The sequence below is a fragment of the Phlebotomus argentipes genome, unplaced genomic scaffold, assembly GCF_947086385.1.
Source record: "Phlebotomus argentipes unplaced genomic scaffold, Phlebotomus argentipes genome assembly scaffold_4, whole genome shotgun sequence".
NCBI classification, from domain to species: Eukaryota; Metazoa; Arthropoda; class Insecta; order Diptera; family Psychodidae; genus Phlebotomus; species Phlebotomus argentipes.
This window is the reverse complement of record NW_026776174.1, coordinates 10,574,078-10,599,742: the sequence shown is the minus strand read 5'-3', so window position 1 is coordinate 10,599,742 and position 25,665 is coordinate 10,574,078. Positions and strand designations below refer to the sequence as shown.

The 25,665-nt window shown below is 42.4% G+C and overlaps 1 protein-coding gene across 1 annotated transcript in view; it reads right to left on the bottom strand.

Moving 5' to 3' along the window:
* Positions 1 to 25,665, bottom strand: part of LOC132257730 (headcase protein) — a 73,640-nt gene that overhangs the window by 36,547 nt on the left and 11,428 nt on the right. The window contains exon 2 of the mRNA XM_059754754.1: positions 17,978 to 18,074. Within this exon, the coding sequence (XP_059610737.1) occupies positions 17,978 to 18,074 (97 nt within the window). The remainder of the gene's footprint in view (positions 1 to 17,977; positions 18,075 to 25,665) is intronic.

Genomic DNA, 25,665 nt, shown 5'->3' with positions numbered 1-25,665 from the left:
AATTATCTCTGGCGGATGGTAAAAAGTACACGCGAAAACCATAAAATGTGCATCCATTTAATCATCGTGCTCGTGATATGAAAAAAAAGATCTTTCACACCTTGTTGTCGTGCCACTTTCTGTACGTCCGGAGCGTCCGGAACGGCGTCGGTGAAAAAAGTGTTAATGACGACAAGGGACGTGATCAGCGCCAGAGACAGGATAAATTTTGCACATTAAACGCAAATGGATGGAGATTGAGGGAAATTTCACCGCTCTCCTGACGCTCCATCGTGCCGAAGGATGCTTGGAAACACACCGCAACGGTGACAATTAAAGTGGGGACCAAATATTCAATGAACATAACATTGGGAAAAATATGGCTTGGGATTCATTCTCGTCGCCTTTCTTCTTTCACACTCGGACAAATATCCTGAAAACAATGTGAAAATTGGAATTCTGATTAAATTTCTCCACATCTCCTTGTGTATTCAATACTCGGATATTCGCCATTTCGATTTGGTCGATCGTAAATAAAGGAATTAGAAACGTGTCCTTTTGTTTGCACACCGAGATACAAAATCCATTCACATCGTCCGTCTTCACCTTCCATATACTTCTCGCAGTGCAGCGAAGTAATAATGCTCGAAAGAGAGCCCAGAACGATATATTTGTCCAGCCAGAGAAGGAGTCCTTAAAACAAAGACTGGAAAGCAATCAAAATTAAATACGAACTTCCCCGTGGGAATTGTAGTTAAAATTGCAATGTTCCCTGGATGTGATTACACGAGTCACTTATTCTATGAAATGCCCTGTGTTCTCCTCATCGTTTTGCTCACTTTGCCAATTCATTTGGTGGAAATGGCAAACCTGAAAGCTCAACGGTGACTATTGAGTGTTTGGAGCTTTAAGCTTTCACATCTCCACAATTTGTTGACGAGCAGCGTAAAAGGGAAATCTTTGATGCGAAGATGAGATCATGTGGCTGTAATGACGATATTCCACCCGCCGCCCAGCCATTGCGAAGGGATTCAACGAGCATCAAGCTAATCCCAACCACTGTGTGTATCTTCTTACCATCTTCAGCGCGTCGCTCTTCACTTTCCACCCCCGACATTGCACTTTCTCTCCACCGAGTTATCGTCAATTTTCAAACACACACACACACACACTCCGCGTCTCTTCCTCCTTCCTGATCCACTTCTTGAGCTCTCCATCAAAATGTTTGCTGCATTTGACACCATCGGAGTGTGTTGCAACAGAATATTTTACATGTAAGTGCGAAGGGGAAGAGATTTTCCCTTGCTGCTATACTTTGTTGAATAAGTCAAATAGATCCTCGTGGAATTATCAGACGAGACGCTCCCCATGTCGCCCTTTGATGGCAAAGTGAATTACTTTTGCGAAATTATGTGTACAAACACCGCCACAGAGTTCATCGTAAAATCGAGAAGTGCACGTATTAAAAGCACAAACTTCAGGCGGAAGCAAACAAAATACCCCCCGAAATGAGAAGAATTCAATCATAAAAGCACTCAGAATCACGATGATGCCATGGATGAAGTGTGCAGTGGTTAAAAATGCTCTTGAATTTTGGAGTGAGCTGTGCAAATATACTGGAAATTAACAGAATGCTCCAAAAGTACATCAAAGGCACACGAAAATGCAATATATTGGAATGTCTGCAAAAGGTATTCGCTTCCTTCAGGCCCTCAACACTTCAGGGACAGCCAGGAGGCATAAATCAAAGGCTTTTTTCAGCCACATCGCCTTCCTTAATGTTTCCATAAGTTGAGTATATTTCACCAGGAGATCATTTAATATTCCGAATCTGGGAGCCATTCGCTTGGGGTGGAATGATTTCTGGCGTTTTGGGCAGTTTAGTGATTTACGGCGCCCACATATTTCACCTCATGCTTCCCTGCATTTTTCGCCAAAAGGAGCCGTAGAATAAATCCCAGCAATGTTGGAGAGTTGCAACATTATGGCAACTGTGTGTTGTTCAAATTTCTTCATGGCGCGCGAGCTCTAAGCGTTAGATTTATGGTGCTTAAGTGTGGATAAGACAACTTTATTACTAACAGTGAACAAAATGTGGAATATTTTTGCCATTGGAGAGAAAATTCCATGACACTTTTTAATAAGTTTCCGTGTGGGAAATGTCTCAAAAATTGCTCTCTCTGTTTGTGTGTGCGTCGCCCAGTAAATATGCGGGGACTCCAAAAAAGGAGACATGCTTTCCCAACCGTTCACACAGTCATAAATTACAATTTCTCGCATATATCGTTCGCGAAACAATGCCATGAAAATGAATGTTCATTTGCCATGGTGAGGCGAAAGTAAATACAAGTAGATGTGACAGCATTGTTGTGTGCATTTGCGAGTCAGGCGACTAGAAAGGACACAACTTGCCAGCGAGACCAGAGAATCATGTCTTCGTCATTATCATATTCCACCGGAAACAAAGCTCAAATTGCAATTCATCATATTTACACTATTATTGTGCCTGTAACTCCTAGAGGTTGCACGCAAAGGAGACAAAACGAGAAAACAATACCGCGCCAGTCGGGTGAATAAAAAATCAACAATTCCATAATTCACATGTACAATTTTACATTTGTTCTTCTTATTCGACCAGCACAAAAGACATCGCATTTGGTGTTAAAGTACACACACACGAAGTGCACCGGTGAAGGATGGGTTGAGGAGGTAGGGAAAAAAAAGAGCCATCCTCGTAGATAGCAAACAAAGAAGGAAATTAAACAATTGTCCCCGCGTGAACCTTTGTCCGCGAATCTCCTTTCCCATTGTCCCCGCGACCCGTGCAATCCTCCTTGCCGCCGAGGCCCACATTCGTAGCTCCGGCCCGGGCGAGAGGTATCGCATTATCTCACGAAAGGTAACCGGTTGCACTATTACAATTGTCTCTCTTGGAGCAAATTGAAATGACAATGGAACTGGGCAGGGCAGAGAATTATCTAAGAAATTCCACACCGCGGAAGGTTCCATACATCATTTCCGCACAATAAAGCTGGAAATTATACATTTGTGTCCCAAATGCAATGTGAATTTGAGTTTGGCATCCCTCTAATTGAATTGTCCCTTTTATGGAATGGCAAAAACGGTGACGGAAAACTGGTGAGAATGGTCCACAGCCGAGGTGAATGGACCACAAAAAGTTCATTAATTTACAATCTAAACAAGCAAAGTTTACTATAGAATCCCTCATGCAATTGAAATGAATAAAATGGCATTAAAAATACCCGGTGAAAATCCTCTTGCCCCCCGTAAATCCCGACTTTTCGGAATATCGAGAAACTTTGTCGTCTCTTGCACGAAAACTCATGGTACACAAATCCCTTTTTCCCACCCTCAGCGTCGTCGGTTTCCTGAAAAGACATGGGGCTCAGGTATACAAGCTGAATGAGACGGAGTTTACGCTGTGTACAGTCTGCCAGGTTTCGGATATGATTATTCCGACTTTCCTCCGCCATTTATCGCTATACCTTCTTTGCAATCTCAAGTCGTCCAGGCGCACACAAAGTGTGCGCGCGAGGAGGTGAAAATAAAATTGTATAAATTATTAAGTTTTCTGTCAACACACAGCAAATCTCTCCCGTATTTCTTTGCATACACTTCTCACAATAGTTTAAATTCATTACGAGGTAATTCCATGAAAATTCCCCATTTTTTTCTCCCTCCCTCTCTGCACTAAAAGCCATCATCCTTATCTGTGTGGTGAGAAAATCTATTCGACAGGTGAAGTCACTCTAACCTTATCATCCCCACTGCTGAGCATCGCATTTGCATTCACCCACATCACCCTTTCACGTTCGCCCCGTGGTAAGTTATCCAGAACTTTATTCAAATCCCACAAACTACATCTTAGTCCCGGACGAGGTGATGATGATGTCGGTTTGCGTTATCCTTTCCTTAAGTCACCCCTGTCGCTCACACTGCGAGTTGCCCAGACTGCAGCTCCACGGTACATTTATAAGCCCTCGGGTGAAATCCCAACTGCTAAAGTCAAGTTTTGAGGATTAAAGTGGGTGGTTCGCAGCAGATGTAGAGATAAGGGCGACTTTTGCTGGCAAAATTTGATCCATTCACGTGAAAATCGTGTAAATGTGCTATATTTGCCATTGAAAATCACTCAATTAATGAGGGCTGGGCCTTCGGGCGCACCTGAAAGAGTGCTTGTCAATGCCATAGCGCTGGGATGGGATGTCAACATCAAAAGGTGAAAGATAAGGCGACGCTTATCTCGCTGGGTTGAAGTGACAAAGAGCAATGTGATATATCTTAACATGGGTCAGTGTTTTGTCTACAGTGCAAACAAACTGCTTTTTCTGCACTACACGAACTTCTTGTTATCTCTCAATCTCTCACATTTTCAGAGAATAAGGGTTCACATCTCCAGCATCTATTAAATTACATTCTTCAATCACTCCGTCCTTCATTCAGTTCAGGGAGTCCTTTCTTCAGCAACGCATTAATATGCGAAAATTCAATGTGTGTGCGTGAATCTTGAGAAGATTCTCCCCTGCTTTGTAATGAAACTGTAGAGAGATTCGAGTGTCTCTTCTCTGTAAATTATAGGCATTTAATTTAAATTTATACTCTCATTAGGCTCACACACATTCGACCCCCGAGGACTGTTGTGGACTTGTGACATTTTTATGATAATCAATTGACAATGGTCGGGGGTGTAATTATGCTGCGCTCCAGCTCTTTGAGGGTGCTTTAATGTGTCCCCCATAACTATTGAGTTGTGATTAATGGGATGGACCAAAATCTGTACTTAATGTGGAATAATTAAAGTGATATTTTAATAACAATAATGAGAAATTATTACTGGACTTCAACCCACAATCTGAACATGTTCATTTCCACCAACAAAGCACGACAAATTGTGTGTAAATGATCGCCACACTATCAATTTGGTGGTGCACGGCAGAAAGAAGTCGAGAGCGCTCTTCGGCACTGCTGAAATCTTACATGTGTATCTTGGACAGATAAAGTGACTCCGACAGTGCAACTGTGGCCACATGGAAGAAGAAGTGTTGGTCTTGTTACATAAAATATGACCTGAAATCATCAGTTAAACGCTACATGCCTGCAATTCTTGCTGCTCGCATTTTTGCCCCCAGAACACACTCCGCCACTTATCCGTCATCTTGCTCCCATCCATATTCATCCCTGTGGCACACATTCCCCCAAAGCTCATACATAATACAAGCCAAGAGCACAGCGCTGGAGAGCAATTCCCATTGAGCACTGCACCTCATCCAGGTCGTTCATTTTCATTTTCTCCCCGCCATGCAACACATCACCACTTATAATGAGGCGCGCCGTGGGGGTGGGGCAATTGTGTTGCGGGATGTTGAGGGTGTCATATTATTAGAATTCCACAGAGTGGCTCTTATTGCGGTGAGACTTGCGGAGGTGGCGTGGAAAAAAGAGGATGAAAAGAACAGCAAAGGAGCTCGTGCAGTTTGTTTGATGTCACAAAGAGTTGGGTATGTGAGAAAACTCAATTTTCCCTTAGTTATTTCAAACCCCTCTCTCTCTCTCTCTGTACAAAATTTAATTACACTCCGCACGACGAGAATTTTTCCAAACAATTTAAAATGGGAATAAGCCACTTCATTAGGGAATAGCATTCACCACAAGCACCTGAATAGTTATTTTGGCAGAGCTGGAATGCCTTGTTAGACTGTGTGGTATTCCCGGGGTGAAAAGCGCTCCTCAAGTGTGTTCAAATTGTATTAAAACTTTTCCTCATTTCTGGGAATAATTTGCATTGTGTCTCGTGTGCTTGAGAATTTAAATGCAATACATTTGAAATTTTTGGGCATGAAAAAAAAAAACGGAATTAAATTGGATGCTTGCGAAACGACAACCCTTATCATTGTCTTGACGACGTCGCGAAGCCTCTTCAGCCACTTTCCTGCCATGGATTAAGCAGATTCACTCCCTTGACACTAATTTTTCTACACGACGGGCAAGAGACGCCCCCTTAACTAGATTTAAGCATTATTGTTCACCTCGGCGATGCAATTTGGTTGGCAACACTTGAGGGACGTGTCATCTTGGGAAGAGGATGAGGAAAAGGGGTTGCAATTTCACCGAAATGTGATTACGCTAACAAATTACCATTGCAGTTGTTTACAAATTCACGTAATTGCAGAAGGGTACACATTGTATGCAATTGAGGTGACAAAATTGCTCAAATGACTTCACCCAACGCCAAACAATGTTTCGCAATACACTCAAGTGTGTTTGACTTTCGCACAAATTTTCTCCCAATGAAATAGGATAGGTAATTTCTGCATATAGCACTGCTTGCACAAAATCTCATAACACAAAGAGATGAGTTTGGAGTCTACGTGCGAAGAGACAGCAAATCTTACCCCACTCGGCAAGCCAAACGGGTGAACTGAAGGAGTTCCACTTGTGCTTACCTGAAATGAAAGAAAGAAGAAGGAATTAAACTTCTGTGGATTCTGCACAATTCTCAATATCATCCCCACAATATTCGCGATGTTTCTCCGCACAAACATATTTCGGGTGGGTGTGATAAGGGTGAAGGGTTAGAGTTTGATGGATTGCTGGAGTTTGATTGAAATATTAGTACCATGTTGTATGGATAATGTTGAGATTTTCGATGGGAGAAATTGTTTGTCTGAGGTCTTGAAATATGAATGGGGTTTTCTTGGTCAATGACATCCATTGTTGTCTGTTTCTCCTGACAACTTCTTCCCCGGCAAAAATCCACCGCCGCCCCACTTTTCCACAACCCCAAAAGTGCTCCAGCAGGAATATATTTTTCAATACACCACCCAAACAATCCGGAATTAGTGTTTGCCGGGAATAATCTGCTCTTGGCTCATGGATTTTCTCCATCTCGCTCTCACCCGGACACTCTCCGGAAATTCGTTGGCATTCGGCACTCAACAGTGGATGCTTAGCAACCGATTTTAATCGTTAAATTATTCCAACCAACACACAGGCAAATGCGAGAGGGACGGAAACCCTCGCAATGTATCTGCAAATGAATTCTGCTGCAGATACACAAATTTATCGCACTGAGAGGGTGGCAGTAATTAATATATTAAACACACCAGCAGTGGAACTCTCATAATCCCACCAGCGAGAGAGAGAGATTGCGCCATGGCTCAATATGCATTCTTTTGATTCTCCAGCAGAAAACACAGCGTCTCGCGAGACTCCAGACAAAAGTCACAATTGTGCGAAATGCAATTTGACATGCTCCAACAGAGACACACTCTCTGTTGGAGACCGGAAGAGGAGCAGCGGAAAATTTGACTCCTGCTGAAAATGCCTATATGTATTGTGGATCTTGCGCCCTGGCGGCCCACGGATTTCCCCCAAAAAACCACCCCCATCTTGTTTTCCCTTCTGGTAGGCCTCGCAGTGCGCAAACACGGAGAGAAGCACTGAAATATGGGGTGCTGTAGGCTCGGCAGACGCCTCGGCAGCCGAGACGCCGCTGCGTCGGCTGTCGAGCGCCTCCTGACCTTGCCCTTGGAGGGAAATAAGAACGTCTGAACAGCATAATGCTATATATTTCATGCCCACCCTCGAGCGTGCCCCTGTCGAGCCGGTCTGATGGATGTCACTCGTACATTTTATGTCCTGACAAAGACTGCGGGGTGCGAGAGAACCCGGAAAAGCGGAGTTGAGGCACAGATAGAGTGAATCAGCTAATTGAAAATGATTATTTTCAACTCAATAATCTCACATGTCAATACAATTAGTATCGGATTTCGCAAAAGTTTCACTTGCAAGGACTTTTCCTCTCTCACTCTCTGGCTATAATACACACCTTCTTGCCGCCCAGCATGCAAGCACACTGCGACTGCGGGGGTGGGCAAAAAATAACAAGATGGACAACAAGACCCCCAAAGTTTATCTTTTAACGACAAAAAGTTTGCCAGATTGTGGTAATATCGTGGTACTTTGGGAATAGTTTTATGGTTTTGTGTGAAATTTATTGCACTTTCTTTGCCTTTCATTATTGCCATCCGACAAAGCTTGGGTTAAATTTTTAATTTCATCTCACTACGTGACTTATTACCCTCTTCCCTGGGCCAAAAAGAAGAGAATGTCAAGCGCTCTGGTTCTGTGCATAAGGAAAACTACGCAATCTGATTGTGGACTTGGAGATTTTTGTGCAGACCGCGCGCAAATATCATTCAATTGAAGCAACCTTGGCTAACACACACAAGTCTGGTATTTATTGGCAAAATTGCTTGTACATGGCGGGTAGTTAACATAACAGCAAACTTTATAGACGCTGAAAATTCCTTCTCTGAATTTTCCAGGCGTGTCGCTGGAAGCCGGCTGGTGTGCTCAAATGGAAATCAAGCACAAACACACTCTATTCAGTCGCCCGATTGCATTACACGCCACCCTCTCTGGCCGGGGTGCAGATCGCGGAGTAAACGATTGAGGGAGAAATGGGTGGAAAAGCTCAATATGAGTACACTTTTAAACGGTTTTTCAATGGGCACTTTGAGCTTATTTTATGGGCTCATCGACTGTCGTGCGATAGCGCTTTTCCCACGATTTTCGCAAGATGGATCTCGAAATGCAAGGGAATTGCCATGTCGCGAATGCAACAACCATAAACGACACTGTTATTGCAAATCACTGCTAAAGTGAATATTTTAATGCACAACGCCGTGTCGTCGAGGGTGTGTGAGCAGTGAGCATAGATTGTGCATGGCTTTCAGACAAATTGCATGGGTGAGATAAGGGAGTCGCGAGGTTTTCGATAAATATTGCCGCCCGGAGGGAAGTTTGTTCTACATGAAAATGTTTTTCATCCAAATCCGATCAATTTGGCGTGCACAAGTATGCGCTCTATCTCACGAGATGTGCATAAAGAAGCGACATGCAAGGAATCACCTTTATATTTCCAGCATTTTTACTCTTATTTCAACGGTTCTCTCTTGCATTTGGATCTTGACAAGCACAGTCAAAGTTTCAACGAAATTCATGTACAGTTTAATGTGGAAAAAACTGAAAGATAAGTTGCGATTTTTATTCCATCGCAGTACTGTGGAAAATCTCGATAAAATAAAGTGCAAAAGATGCTAGAGTCACTTGAGTAAACATATTGAAAATAAAGGGTTTCGAGCGTATGTTTTGCACCAATTTGTCAAGTTTCGGGGGGAGTGAGAGATATTGTGCGAAATCATCGAATGAGGAAAGTCAAATTGCAGATATGAACAAGGAGCAAAGAAGTACCCGAAAGCGATGGACTGTAAAGCTATGTGGAGGAGAAGAATATAGTCAATGACAACATGAATGGGCGAAAAGGATTCACTTGGAGTGACTAGAGGACGATCTTTTCGACTTTTTTTTTTGGTCTCAACCACCCTTCTTTCCCGCCACACTTCACCCATCAAAGTTATGATAGTTGAGTAGGTACTTTCTTGGCTGTTTTTTACCACATTACATCGACTCAAATCCTTTTTTGCTCCATTAGCGTTATTGCATTTCATCTTGGAGATATAAATTGCCATGAGGAAAAGTTTCTTCCCTCTCAGTGTCAATGTATTTCTCTCCACTTTTTTTCCCTCTCTTTTGCCGGCATTACATGTGAATTTAAATTTCTATCGAGAATTCGCTTTTAATTCGCATCAGTGCTGAAATTTCGGAGCCCGCATTTGTAAGCAGAAATAATTTTATTTTCCTCTTTGTACTTGATAGGATATAAAATTTCAGACGAAGCTCTCATCGTAGGAGAATATGAAAGAAATTTTTTTGCTCTTTCTCCCTACCTTTTCATCCCTCGCTAGAGAAGTCAAGGAGGAGTACAAAAAAAGAGAGAGGAAAAAAAGCGTATCAAGAGAAAAGAGATGATTCCGTGTATGAAATATAGATAAAAGAGGAAAATTTTCGTGAATGGGAAATATTGCAATTTTCTGTAGATCTCAAAAACCGCTCAAAGATTCATTTTGTACTGTTTTTACACACTTCTCCTTCATTCCATCTCCCTCGAGATTCCCACTCGAGTAATATCTGAATGCAATTTCTGCGAGAGTTCATTTTATTATTTACCCAGAGAAGCATTCGTTTATTCATTCTTGTTTATCGAACGGAAAAGTATTTGTACACTCCGCGTAATGCAAAAGTTGGGAGAAAATGTGTACCTTGTTTAAATTTATTCTCCATTTGGCGAAAATTGCATATTTTTCTCTCCTTCTGCCATCCAAATTTGGATTCATCAATGTTACTTAACAAGTCGATTGTCTGCTGGGCAAACAAACCTCCTTGAGTGCGTCACTTGTGCAATGTCGAGGAGCCACATAACATTCGGCTCTTGGTGGTCTTATCATGATCATTGCAATGTTGACGTGAGCGATATCAAAACAAGCCAATTGTGCTCCGTCTGTAACTGTCGAATTTCTGCCATTCGTGCACTAACTTTTCGCCGGATATTGCTTCATAGAGCGAAGGGATGGTGCAAAAGGTACATTGGAATTTTCCACATGCACTCCTGCCCACAATTCAATCCACCTTCCCTGTGTTATCTCCCAAAACTCACAGAGAATCTCGTGTCAAGTAAACAAACAGAAGCCGCGCACTGGAAACTCTTCTTCTTCCCCAGTTAAGTTGTGGAGAAATTTTTCAATTCACTCAAAATTCCTGATGTAAACATTCGCATTTTAAAGGTTACACTAATTTAGGGACATTGTGTGCCTGAATTAGTGGAATGAGATTGAATGTTGAACTGTGTTGTTGGCATTTTTCATTGCAAGATATTCACATCCAGTGAACTGTGTGATGTTGTTTATTTAAATGGTGTATCATATGGAGGAAATTCTCTCAATGGCAGACATCTAACTCCCCCGGTGTGACTGACTCTCTGGCAATAGAAGACAGTCCGCAGAGTTCATTGGACTGTAAGGAGAGCGCGATAGACCATGGCACTGAAGAACTGCAGAAACGTCGCCAATGGAGGTGAAGTGTGTATCAAAGCTCTCGCAGAGAGCTTTTCACCAACATCTCGTCGCCGCGCCCGGATTACCTCAAAGTCTAGCGCGCCATCCCTCAAAATCCCGTTGCCGTAGCAATGTTAATCACACTGGAATATGCAAGATAATTCCCTTTGCCTTGCACTCATGCAAGAGGAGAGCTTATTCTTATCGATACGCAGGCGAAGGGCATGTTGTTGCACCTTATTTTCCACGCCAATCTCACTTGTCTGTGCGTCTCAATAAAACTTTCCTCGACACACACACACGCCGCAGTGCTCCCCGGCCCGAGATTGATTTACATTTAAATTGTATTTTATTGTTGTTCGATGCAAACTTTGACATGCTTCAGAATATGATGTTCTTACGTAAAAATTCTTCCCCATCCCAAAGCGCGAGCGCCTTTTCACTCTTTTGGGTGAGAGAGAATTATCCCAGAATTCAGCTCCGATTCCACCATCATGTGCCGAACATGACTATAACTGCGGCAGAGCGATGGAAAAGTTGCAAGATTGTCAGGAGGAGGTGCACCATAAAGTGTGAGACAGAGAAGAAAGACACCTCCGCAGGTGAGATTTATTATTTTCCATTTTTCTCCACCTCAATGGAAGTTCATTGACATGTCTCGCATAACACATAACATTTGTTTTTCATTCTCATTTGCAATATTGCAACATGCAACTCACCATCTGGCAACTATTCTAATCAATTGTACGCATTTTAATTAGATAGCGATCTCACACGAGTTCTGCACTCGTCAAATGTGGCCAACTTTCCTCGCCACGCAGAATCTTTCACATGTTTTCTTCCTTGGCAAAATGTCACAGTCTATCTGCACACGTTCAATAACCCCTCGTTGGCCAACCTGTTAAAGTCATGTGTCGCCGATAAACCACATTTTCCATGGGCAAGACAATTTCACTTGGTTATGCTTTCTTTCCCGATAAAATTTACAATAACCTGCGATCTTGCGGGGTCTCCCTTTATGTCTTCTTTGGCACGAAAGTAAAAAATGTCTCCACATAAAACACCCATTTTTACTTTGAAATATTACAGGGAATATATTAAATTTTTCATAATTTCTGCACACATAAATCTTAGGAAAGTTTTTGCTATAAATTTTCAATTTTTCCCCAGCGCACACTCTTCTCCATACTATAATATGCACCTCGAGGTATCTCATAAACTTCACTGATTGTCATTTTTATCTTTGGTCAGGGAGGTGTTTAATGAATTAATTTGAGGCGCCAGACGATAAAAATATGTATCAGAATTTCCTCTTGTTGAAGGGAAATTACAAAGGGTCGAAGTTTTGGGGTAGGCGCAATTTGAAAGTAAAATAAATTAACCTGTGACGTGCAGACCATTCAATCAATCATTCGCAAAGCAATTCGCTCATTCTGAGCATGTAGAATTGCTGCTTTGCGCGCACGACAAATGATGCCCAATTGGCGAAGGAAAAGTGTCAGAGCACGAATAATGGCAGGTGTAAGACAATTTCAGCAGCAGAAGGTGTCTGATTAATTGATGCAAATCATTTAAGACTTCACGTGACTGCGAGTCGCCAAGTGGGATTTTGGGGACAAGTCACTCCAGCCAGCAGAGTCACTTCGCCACCCAGTCACTTGGAAAACGTTTAGTGGCTGTTAATCATCTAATTATCTGCAACCTCCATTGGAGAAATGAAATATTGGGGGCTCCAAGAGCACGTGAGGGAATAATATTGTGAGATGATGAGGATGGGTCTGGCATTTTGAAACTTATGCCACACTCATTAGTACACATCACGATGTGACTGGGGTAATTCCACGAATTGGAGTGTCGACGATTCATCTCACATCGCGTTCAAGATGAGTTAATTCACGGTACAATATTGTACAGAGTGTTTGTGTGTGTGTAATGTGAAGACGGCCAGTAAACAATTCAAGTGGTTTATATATTTTGTATCCCAGGCACTCTCTTGGTCAAGACGGCAGAAAAAATCATTAAACAATAAGCCAATTGTTCGTGACTTATGGACAAACAGAAATCCGAGACGATCCAGACCTGCCACAAGTCTTCACCAATAATCACATACAATATTGAGTAAGTTTGTGCGTTTTCTCAAGTAAGAAAATTGTGAGTGCGGCGCACACCGTTCGCGAGCCACAACCATTTATTCTCACCACCCCGGCGGGCGAAGGGGGTGGAATTGTGGTCACTGGAGACGACCGAGTTCGATACACATAAATTTATTATTTTCCATTATGCACTCCAAATAAATTCCCCAAGTACACGTCTTAGCCACGGATGGACGGTAATGTTGTCCTGAATATGCGGGCGGGCGAGTGTGGGTGGACATGCGGGAGAGGAAATCCCTGACGCCCCCAATAAGGACACCCTCTTCATGGGGTGAACGATCGATTGTATCACCTCGGCGACTGGGAGTTTAACGAATGGTGAAAATGACATGTTCTGAACGGATATGACGATGTCGCCCAAGACCATAAAATCGAAGACACGTGCTCCCTTGCCAATGGGATGTGGCCGTGCCGGGTGTCTGTTGGCTGTAAAGAAAGCTCGCACTGCAGTGTCCATCGTCGTAAACATTTTTATTGCCCTTGAGTCCTACGGCGCGCTCTCACCTTGCTCTCGTCCCCCGAGAAGCCTCATCAGAAGCTCATTTTCTGGGTGTGCAAAAAGCGATGAAATCAAATCAATTGTTGCAGTGGCTCCCACTCAATCTAATTTGACAAATGGACCGCCACGGCACAGCAGCATTTATGACAGACAGAGAAGCCCCATCGCTCACGCTGCTGGTCATTTGCGAGCGGCCCCCGGTCAGGTGAGGGCGGAGTGGGTGGTGTGTTGTCTGAGCCCGACATGTCCCAGGATACCCACCATACACTCACATATGTCCATGTCCGAGGAGCTGCCACATTACGGCAGGATAAATTCATCCGTAGGGATCAACTATGGACCATTGGATGCTACAAAATTGAATAGCTCCATCTTATCGTGTGTTTCTGCCACTGGCATTAAATCGATTTTATTCACCCTCCACCACCTTTGCCACATGATGCTCCCTCTCGTCTCTCTAATGCCTTTGTTGCGCCCGGAGATTTCGTGTGCTCCTCACGTATCGGACGCCCCACCCGGATGGAGTGTGCCGCCTCCCTCACCCGAAACGGGGCACTGTGGATTTTAATTAGCACCAAATTAACTTCCACCAGAGGAGTTGACAAATAGTCAAATCAGACGGATACAGCCACCATATTCTTCACTTCGCTGCCCTCACAAACTCCAATGATTACCGGTGGCGTCATTGTGTGAATTTTATATCTCTGCACTTCGAGTGCATTTTAATGATCCGAAACTTTTCCCGCCATTGTGTGCCGAGCAAAAACTTCCAGCGTCCACAAAATCCAACCTCCTAATTTTACGACTTTCATGCGGATCCTCGAAGGTCTGCACAGGACGAGAGTCGCAAAGGGGGTTGGAAAAGTTTGAGAAAGGACGGCCCAGGAGACCAGCTTTCCGATATTCTTGAGACTTTCGGCACTGGACTAATTTGATCACACTCTCACCGCCTCCATCATTTCATTCATATTTAGTATGTAGTTAGAATATTCCGAGGAGTGTGCTCCTTATTGTGTGGCGCGAAGGAATGCTTCATTAAATAAATTAGATCTCCACGACCCAGACGACGTTCCTGGACTCAATGCTATATGAACTGGGGACTATGGAGCAATCAATTTAATGAAGTGGAACGGTATCAAACTCCCTTTCTTTTTTTTCCTCTTCTTCATTTCCACCCATGGAGAAAAATCCTCCAGCACAATCGCATTTGAGCGAACGTAAAATATTGCCACCATTTGGAGCGCAGGAACGAGATGGTCATCGGATCAAATACACTCTAAACGTCAAGTCACATTCAGTTAGTGCATGAAAAAATGCTACATCTGTTAGTTAATGGTTTGCTTTAAAATCATAACTCAGACTGCCACAGAGTGAGTTAAATGAATACAATTGCAATTTGAGAGGAGATCAAAAATGCAGTGAGAACTTCACACTCTCAGGGCGCTCTGCAATTCCACTTTTAATAAGATGTCCTGAAGACAAATGTGATATTAATGTTGCCAGCTTTTCACAATGCAAACACAAAATTTAAATCGAGTGTGTTGGAGCGTTAATTTAACGCTAAATTCCCAACCGAGACGACAATGACGTCAGCAAACATACTCATCTCGTCAGGAATGATTTATTAATAACCTTCCCCTTGTCCACCCTTCGGACAGACCCCTTGCACGGACGTCTTGAGCCAGTCTCTCTGGCACAGCGTCTTTGGCGCAGCGCCAAGACTATTGTCTTATCAATTGGAGTGCATTGAGCGTGTGCTTAATCTGCTCACACTCTAATTACCATATAATGTCCATGGCATTGCTCTTCCGCACAGCAAAGTCCGACTTGTCGCCAACAGCCATATGCTCTTCTGCTAGTGGCCATAGCGTACTAATTACAATTTAGAAGCTTTTTCCTCACATGCCAGAGCTTTCTGCTCTCGCAAGAAAGCCATGCCCAATGGCAGGGGTGTGGCGAGAGTGGAGGGCATAAAAAGGAGCCATGAATACACCAGCTGAACATAGCATTTCGACTAGTTAGTGAACACGATGTGCTTTTAATATTAACGGCAAATAAAGGGGGATAAAAGCAGCCATTTTCGCAGCAAATGCCACATGCATTTACATACAAGGGGAGCTTTTTTAGAGCATCACTCCCAATGTACATTTTGCACTTTTTCACAAGCACCATTCCTGGCATTAGATGCGAAACGTACCGTGAAATTAAAGCGTTTACAATTTGAGAAGAACAGATTTTCATTGGTTTATCTGGGGCTTTCTCAAATGACTGGCTCTACACCCAATATAGTCAATGGCACTGGCAAATGGAACGAATGCGTCCTTGTGCCATTGCCGAATCTGTTTCTTTTTTTCTTCTTCGGGAGAGAATGGCGAGCGTAATTAAATTTTAAGTAGAAATGACAGCAATATTCCTTTAAAGCAATTCGCAATGGGCACTGAGGATGGGGATTAACGTTGTATTTTTACGGCTGCGACAATGGGTGAAGACTTGAGTAAATTTCCTTCAATATTTTCATTAAATTAAATTCACCTTTCACAGCGTTATTGTTTTCTGCGCAAATTTGGGTGTAATTTAATAGAATCCTCACAAGGGATATTCACATTTTCGGGTCGATGTTGTGACCTGAACATGACGGTAATGGTGCTGTGTGCTTCTCATGCTTCGGCGAAATATTTGCCGCACAGTGAATTCGAGAGCGTGGTGAGAAATTCAGGTGGGATCGTCTTCTAAGTCCCACCCTCTCTGGTGGAGCTTTTCTTTTCCGAGAACAACGACAAGTCAGTAACCTTCAATTCTCAAGGATGCCAACGTCTGTCTAAATACTGTTCCTCATTTCTAAATTGCGGTATACACACCGCCGCACATCTCCGACTTCACCCCTTCATCTATAATGCAGAGAGAATTCTTTTCTCCCCTTCCCGAAGTTATGTGACTGCTGGAATTGTATGATGGAATCACAAAACATTCATATGTGTTTCTCACATTTTTTGGCAAGGCGCTCGGCCAGAGGGTGGCAGTGCGAGGGGCGGCGAGCTTTTGGGGAAATATCTTGATGGTGGCAAAATGCTGCACATCGCATGCGAGAGTTCATATATGGAGTCATTGAGGGAGAGCTTTGCCAGTCTGCCCGAGCTTCGTAGATGCTGCATTAAACATGGCTTTTATGAGAGAAACACCATGAGCCAAGAGTTCAGACAAACGGTAATCAAATATTCAGAGGTGTCGAGTTTGAGGACCGCCGGATCAGTTTGGAAATTGCTGGAAATGTTTCATTGTTTCTCGCTCTCTCTCTCTCTCCATCCGCCCTCACGGAATTATTTGTGGATGTGTGGTACATATTCAATTTCTCTCTCTCTTTCGGTGCAGAGAAGACCTGTGGAGCTATATAGAGATATTTCCATGCGACAGCCACCTTATCTTTTGCAATTTTCTCAGCAATTTCGGGCACGATATCAATATGAGTACGAGATCGTGGTGGAATGCGAAGAGAGCGTAATTCAATATTCCGCAGACAAATTGCTGGTGGTCAATTGGACTTCTTCTCCAATGGTCCTTCTTTCCTCGCACACCAAATCATCTCGCCAGAGAGACACGAGAGACTGCGTCGTGTGGGTGATGATGTCTGGCAAGGAAATGTCTCAGCGGGAAAAATCACACAGACTCGCGCTCGTCAAGTGCATTTGGGTCGAGGTGAGAATTAAATCTGATCACCCACACGCGTCAATTCATAAATCACTAGTTAGTCACTAAATTGTCATACGGTTATTGCTATATTGGGGCATGGATGCATATTTATGTGAGAGCGATGATTGGTAACTTCTGGTGATTTGCTGCACAATGACGACATTTAAGCAAATTGTGCTTATTCACTTCGAACTCATGCTGTTAATGTTCTTAATGCCACCTCTATTCTCGTCCCAACATGGGGAACAATTACCATCCTACGCACAGTCCCGGCGACAAAATCGTGTGCAATGTTTGCCCGTGGGGAAAGGTGAGGCGCACTTTGAAAAAGTGATACTCTTGCAAGGATAATGAGAATTCCGAATCACTCTCGCTGCGATTTGGAAAACATTCCATCGTCTGTTTAGTTTCAATAGCGCTTGGCTCGATGTGTTTACATTTTTCTGCACCGGCAGCAGATAAAAATAAGATTATCCATTTTATTTTTAACAACACCTCCGCGTCATCTCCGCCACTACATGCCCACAAAATTCGGTAAACATCAGGAGGAAATTAGTGGGGAGGCTCTCGCTGGCCTTCGCATCGTCAATCAGCTGGCCTCCGTGGCCTCCGATGCATCTCCGCTCGAGCCCATCTGGGCACTATTAATAGACACAAGAGAGATGCACGCGCGCTCTACGTACCTTAATTTGATAGGAGTTGAGGCGCGTCTTCGGCAACAAGTTGAAGCTGGAGAAGTCCAAGCGGCGCGAGAAGATGCCATTGCATCCGGAGCCAGCACTGCAACGAGATAAATGGCAATCAATTACAAGGGATGCCTCGCATGGATTATCAAAAGATAAACTATTAGACCTTCATCAATCTCAATCTCAGCAAGACCGAGAAACTTGTCTCTCAGATGGATTAGGGAGCAATCAACTCTGAGTGTATCTCTCTATCTTGCCACTTCTTGCACATGCAACTCAAACCCTCGAGTGAGTGTCAAATTCAGAGGATTCCAAACTTCCAAAGGTGGATCATTTGGATGGGAGCAATTTTCGGTGAAAGTTTCAGCCTCCATTCCGGGTTATTTACTTGTAAATATTCTCCAGCAGTCGTGCAATTGGAGTTTCTCCATTAAGTACAAACATTTCTGGCAAAATCGCATTTGCCAAAATCCATTCCGTGAAATGTGAGTCAAGATAAATTTAGTCAAAATTCAGAATAATACAATTAGGTTGGATTTTTCGCAGCAGCGTCGCATGAGAAATGGAGAAGAGCATCTTTTCCCTCCGCTGTGTGAAGAAAAGTTTCACGAAGATTCGACTCGTGGATGAGAGCAACTGGAAATTCGTTTATATGCCATCGCCCTTGGAGTTGAGAAAGTGACATCACACCCCACATGCCATGTCAAGTATGAAATTAGTTTTAAGATTTATCACTGGAATTCATCGATCAGTTGATGGTGGCGCGACTATGATTGATTCACTCGATGGGTACAATATCCATTACATGGAATGGTCCATTAGGCGGATTTGGGTCATGAAATAGACGAAAACAACCCATTAGAGCCATTACAGAGATTGCGGCGGTCGCCAATCTGGGGCCGAAGCCATCGCGAAAAAACTTCACCTGCACAGTGAATGGTCGCGATGCAGATTCCATCAATTCTCCCTCGGAATTCACCCCCCGGAAGGGCGACACGGGGGAAATCAATGGGTGTCTCCGCTTGAATTCCCACTTGGCTGTCTTCACCTCACGCCCAAATCTCAATTTCCTCCCCGGGCACGCCAAGACAGCCATTGAGACGCTCAGACACCCGATAAAAGCCACCTTTATCGCCTCGCCGTATCGATTTCACACTATTTATCACTCTAAATGGAATTCACTTCCACGTGCACCCACGCCACATTTCCGCGCGCCGCAGCCAAAGGAATTCCCCAAATGCCCGACAGGACGAAGGACGGGCTGCAAGTTTCTCTCATATTCCCCTTCCCAAGGACGGCCACTTCAATTTCCCGTGTGGGTTTTGTTTTCTCATCCAGTCATTAGTATCCATCCCACCCAGCGTGCACAATAAATTATTATTGTGGCCACTGAATGACCACGAATGAACGTACAATATTGTGCAGGGATAATAAATAAAGCGGCCAACTTCTTCGTGCCGTGATTTCTGTCTACACACTAATGGACTTCTCATTCAATCTAATCTCCACCCGCTCGTCCTGGGAGAATTTCAACTTTCACCACTCCCTGGGCATTGAGAAAGTTTGCACAGAGAGCCGCAGCGCCAATGTAAATGATCAGACAGGAGATATTTTAATAACTATCCGCCAAATGGTCCAACTCATCCTCTCCGTGGGTATTTTTACAAATGAATATTCCGCTATATTTACAGTGAGACTTTTCTCATACAATTGTTACAAAACTCTCTCTCTGTGAACTTTATTGCGCGACTATTCGGCTGTGTAATTCCAAAGTTGATCTTCGCGCGTAGCCAAATTTAAAGAGAGGAGGCATTAGAAGTGTGTGTATAAAAATTAATTGGCTTTCGTTCAAATTGGGAGAATAAAAAAAAGAGCACTGATAAAGTAATTTAAAAATAGCGACAGTGAATAACCCTTTTGTAAACAAACAGTATTATAAAACCTGCCAAATTATCTTGCAGAAAATTTTGCACCACTTTGTCACATTTCACAGAGCTTTGCCATCAGTAAACTTGATATGAGCAAATATTACAGGCGCTCTTTTCGCTGTACTTTTACACCAAATTCAATTTCACTTAATTCATCCAAAGAAATTGTTAAACATCATAGAATTTCCCAGCAAATTTATTATCCTTGACACTTTGAATTGCGCTCTCTAAAATAATTTCCTGTCCACTGTGCGCGACAAACAATCAAAAACTCCATTCATTAGCTAATATTTTGAGCCATTTAATGACCTGCAATTAAATTGTGCGATACAACATCTAATTGCAGCACATTTATACTCGGCAAGACTACATCTCGCGCTTTTTTGCCGCGTGAAAAAAAACCTGAATAAACTGTAAACACGCTGACGTAAGATCTGAAATTATACTTTTCTCGAGATCAAATCAATTATGTATTCAAATTGAATAAACTGCATTGATTAATGCCAAGTATGGGTGCCGTTGACATTTCATCGGACGGCCAGTTTGCGCGCGTATGTGGGTGATGATGCTGTGGAGCACATTCTGCGCACTCGGAGAAACTGGCCGGAGGGCTTTGGCTCCGGAGTGAGTGGATAAGAGCCGGCGACGCCAGAAAGAAACCGCATGTTATCGCACCGGACGTCCCCGGAGAAAGCTTTTCACTTTCACTCTATCGGCGAAAAAACCGCGCCGACGTGACGTGGGCCGCGTTCAAATCGGCGATTCGAGCAAGGCAGGGAGCGGCGGACAAAGGCTCCCTTTGCCGGTGGAGGATGTCTTTGGGTGTCCATGTGAGCGCGCTTCTGTGAATAATCGCACCAAAAGTGTGTCGAAGAGTGAAAATTCCCACTTTGAGCTGCCGTGATGGATCAAAATTTTATTTTAATTCACCGCATATCTAATAAAAGATTTGCGCAACAAAAAAATTGTTTTGAACAACTTTGAAGGTCGCCTGACATTTGTGAGCCACATTATACTCTCTCATAGATTGTCTCATATACACAAGCATTTCCCTCCTTATTTGAAATGCGCTCCAAGAGAGTGAGACTTGTTGATGTGTGGCTTTTGTATTTTGTATTTGTTCTGCCTTCTTTTTTTTCCCCGCCAACCCAAGTGGCAACTCGCGAAATTTTTTCGACACAGAATATCTGGCGACGATCACCATGACGAATTCACATTAGCGCGCTTTTGTGGGAAACACACACGAGAAGAAGGAAGTGCGCGGATAGATTCTCGAACGCACCTCTGCAGCACGCATCTCAAGTGATCTTCAGCCGTAAACAAGTCAACAAGTCACGCCTAGGTGATCCTCAATTGATCAATTATATTCCGCCCACCATCAATGTGCGCTTCACTCAGCAATAAAGGCATTTTTATTTATATATCAACAAAAAAATCCAAATATATATATTACACTTCCATAGTAAAAATAGTATTTCACTTAATTGTTTACATTTCAGCCAATTCCTTCACAACACAAACAATGCGAAAGTATTAAGTTCTGAAATTTTTCGGTGGTTGCCAGAAGAGTTTCTGTGTTGTGTTCTGATAAAAAAAACACAGTTTAAATACATCTATAAAAAAGCAGTTTTGTATTCCTCAACACTGTTTTTCTACCTCTTCTATTTCCATTTCTTCATACACACCAAAATCATTCTTACACATCCACGCAAAGCAATATTATCTAATCGTGCAAAACTTTAGCCTTGACATTGGCACAAACGTGCTCTGTCAAAATTATGTAAATGAACATTTTGAGTGGCTAAACTGGTATAAAATGTGTGCTGAATGTGAGACTGTGTGTGGACGAAATGTTGCTCAATTTGTTGCGAATCGCGGTGAGATTGTGTAAGTTTTGTATTTGGACAGTCAGTATTTCAGCCCAAAGTGATCCCACTTGAAGTTTCCTCTCTCATTGAATCATCCAGCATTCCATCAAGTCCACACATGACTGGCAGAGAGCCATTAGAAGCAGAAAAACCGACGAGGAATTGCATGCCACGAATCTCAACTTGAAAACCATTGAAAAGACTCTAATATTTTTCCTTCCACCCAACAAAAAAAATACACCATCCAATTTGGTGTTAATCACGTGAAGAGAAGTAATCAATCGTGTAACATGCAATAAATGACGGAGGTGGAAAAAAACCGAGTTATTTTTAAAGTTTAAGCTTGCGGACAGAAATATAGCTGATTGAAGTGAATTTCCAGCCAAAACTCGTTACGGCTAATCAGTTGTGCCTCCCCAAAGTGGTTGGAATCGCGAAAATTTTTAATGCAAACATGATAACTTTATCGCAATCTTTGTTTTCCTTTCCCATATTGCAGAAAAAAGTCTAACTACGTTTCATATTTTGGCACTTTTCTATTCGCCTATCATCATCAATATACTCTTGGAATGACGAAGAGAGCCCACATTTTGAGGCTCTCTCATTGTGCTATACTTGGGATTGCTCGCGGTGTGTCGAAATGCTGAGGAGAACTTAATTGATCACGTTCTCTGCGAGATAATCGTCAAGTTGGGGATAAAAGATTGCCCTTGTCCGGTTTTGAGCTTTGATCTGCAAGCTAAATTGCCCGCGATAGTGATCAACATATTTCGAGAGAAGGCATAGATTGAATAAAACGATGCTGAGATCACATTAAAATAAAGATGTTTGTTAAATGTTCCAATAAAGCTTTAACACCTTAAGCAGAGATATGTTTAGTTATAATAAGTGGACGTGAATTGAAACCAGTTCTGCACACAATGAGCGTGATTCTTGTCGAATCACTCGTTTTCTATGTACGATATGAGCTTTTTTTTCGTTGTTGTTTTTGTTGTTGCGCAAGTAGGTTCTCCATTGAGAAGAGAATTCTAAGAAAAGTACGATCTTTTCTTGGAATAACCTAATTATAGATTATTGGCGTTCGAGTGTATGAATCAATATTTTCCTTTACACACTTCTGAGAATAGACTTGTACATGGATTAGGAGAGGAGTAATCTTTGATTTTCAGAGAAAAAGAAGTGCCCACAGAGAGGAATTGCCGCGAAGAATACAAAATAGGAGGGAATATGGAAGAAAAGAAATCAAAGAGGTGGATTTCAGCACTGAGAGCTTCACCCATTTCGGATTCCATGGACGCTCCGCGAGAGAAACAAAAGAGTGGCAAAGAATTTATTATCTGTAACTTCTCCACAGTCAAATAATGCACAAATCGTGGCTGTTGTAATGGGAAATTCATAGACCCGACACAGACAATGGCAGTGAGTGAGAGAGATTCCAAAAAGAGGCGCAAGATTGATTGCGACATAGAGTGTTTTCTTAATTAGAATTTCACGGTTGAGGTGTCACAATGGTTAAATCTTAATCTTAATAGCAGCTCTAAGTGTTGCAGTATTAGAACTATATAATTATCCAGGCAGGATTGAAGATACACACCGCGGAGCACACGTCTCACATTCCGCTGTGTTTGCAAAATTTGCGAAAGGTGTGGCACTTTTCTTTAGCATTCGTACCACATTAAAAGTTATCTCTCAATCTTTCTACACCTATGAGAGAAGACAGACGTGAGGAGAAAAAAACACATACAGCGATTTATTTGAGACATTTTCAAGGACAATCTTGTGAATTTATATTGTTCTGTTCTTCCCTCCTTACACGCGTCTTTTTTCCCGCTGATGCCACCAGGAGAGGAGAGAGAGAGAGAGAGGGAGCGACTGTGTAGCGACAACAATGTAGGAGAGATTTCGTATCAATCTGACTGTGAAGCTGTATGAGAAGCGGGGGATTATAAATCGTTTCATCCGCAATATTTTGGGAGCCACTAAATCATCGTGGAGTGCATTTGAGTGGAAGTTAAGCAGCGTACAGGGAATGTTAGATCCCAATTTCATTTTCATTTTCTTCGTCGTCTCCTCGATATAATTCTTCTGCCTTCGCACAAGTTATATAATCATGTATAAGAAAGACGGGCACCGCGGAGGAGGGATCGCGTGGAGAGAGAGAAAGAACACATACTGCGGATTAAGTAGATGAATAAATCGTGGCACAGAATATAATTCAAACTGAGAGATGATCGCAATGGAGAGGCGAAAAAAAAGCCAACAACGAATTCATCAACGCACCAGCAACATTGTACAGATGGCTACTGTTTCGGCAGCAACAAGAAAAGCCGATTGTACGGCTCTTTTTTCCGCGTCCCATCCAATTTTCAACCATTTCTATCTTGTGAGAAATGTCACACAAAGTTGCAAGAGTGATTTACTCTTTTTTGCCTCCATTGCCATCACCCGTCAAACCCATCCAACATTTTAATGGGGAATACTGAGAGGGAGGAGTGAAAAGCCTTTCCCACCACAACATTGCCTTGATTGGAAACATTCCGGGATGCATGGGGCAGATATTGTGACCGGAAGTGGTGTACAGATTCACGGAAGTGCAGAAATAATTAGAATGCATTGCAAAAGCTTATGATTCAACACATTTAGGCGTTTTCTAGATTGTTTTGCATAGAAAAATCAATTTTATTGCTTTTCTAGGTTATGTGACTGATTTAAGACAGTTTCTGGTGATTAAAGAACTCTCAAAAGCATCGAATTTTAAGCTAAGCTGAAAATATTTCTCTTTTTCTTGACAAAGTTGAGCATTTGTGTTCGAAAAACTGCAGATTGATTAAACTTAAGTAGTAGAAAAGAGCTTAAAAGTCAATCATAACCTCGAAATTTTCATTTGAGTCTCGAAAAATGTCTTTTTGCTTAGGTATTTCCGCGATTTGTGCTCCAAAATGGTAAATTCACCGTCATTATTTAGCTGAAACATTGTAATATTTAGGCACTCAGAAGTGTCACAAAGTGGTGTACAGAAGTCATATTATCTCCCCCTTGTCACAATAGAGAGACTGAAGATGAGTAATGAGATTTTGCTGTGGCAAAATACATTTTAATTATTCTCAAATTGAACTTTTTCAATCAAACTCCCACGATATTGTCCGAATGTTGGGCCTCAATTTTCTCAATTTGCCACGAAAAACCTTCGCATTCGCCACCAACTGTCAAGCGACTGTACGAAATTCTCAAAAAAAAGTCAACAATACCTCTCAGCATTGAAAGAGTTGGAATGGAAGTTATCAGCGTTCTCGTATCTCGAGGCAACAAAGTATGTTTTTTTTTAATATATGATTCCTCCTTTGCGTCGACGACAGTTCCATGGTTCGCCAAATTTATTTATTTTGGCTATTTTTGAGTAAAGGTCATCGTGTCACATTTACTTATCCAGGCGCATTTGACATGAGAAAATGTTAATTTCGGCAAAGTGGCCTAGCATTGAGTGGAAAAGAGGTAAAAAGAGCCGCAAAATGCGATGATGAAACATCAATTTTGACACGTTTCATTTGCTTTTTTCATGGGGAAAACGCAGATCCAAAAATTCTTCCACGATCTGCAAAGCCTCCTCTTTGGGCATCTCAATGGCAATCGCTTAAAATGTGGGAATATTTGAAATTCAGTGAAAGGAAGTCTCGAGAGATATTTCTGTGGATACAATTTCGAATGAAGAAATGTCAAGTAGTCATTTTGCCAATAGCGCCCAACCCTTAATCATGGCGGTTTTTATCAGTGATATTGAGCTTCTATTTATTTATCCTTGCAATTACTGATGACAAGTCAGTAATAGCTAAAGATGTGACGGAGATTTCGCGTGAATTTTTTATCTAATGTCTTCAAATCGATCAGTTTA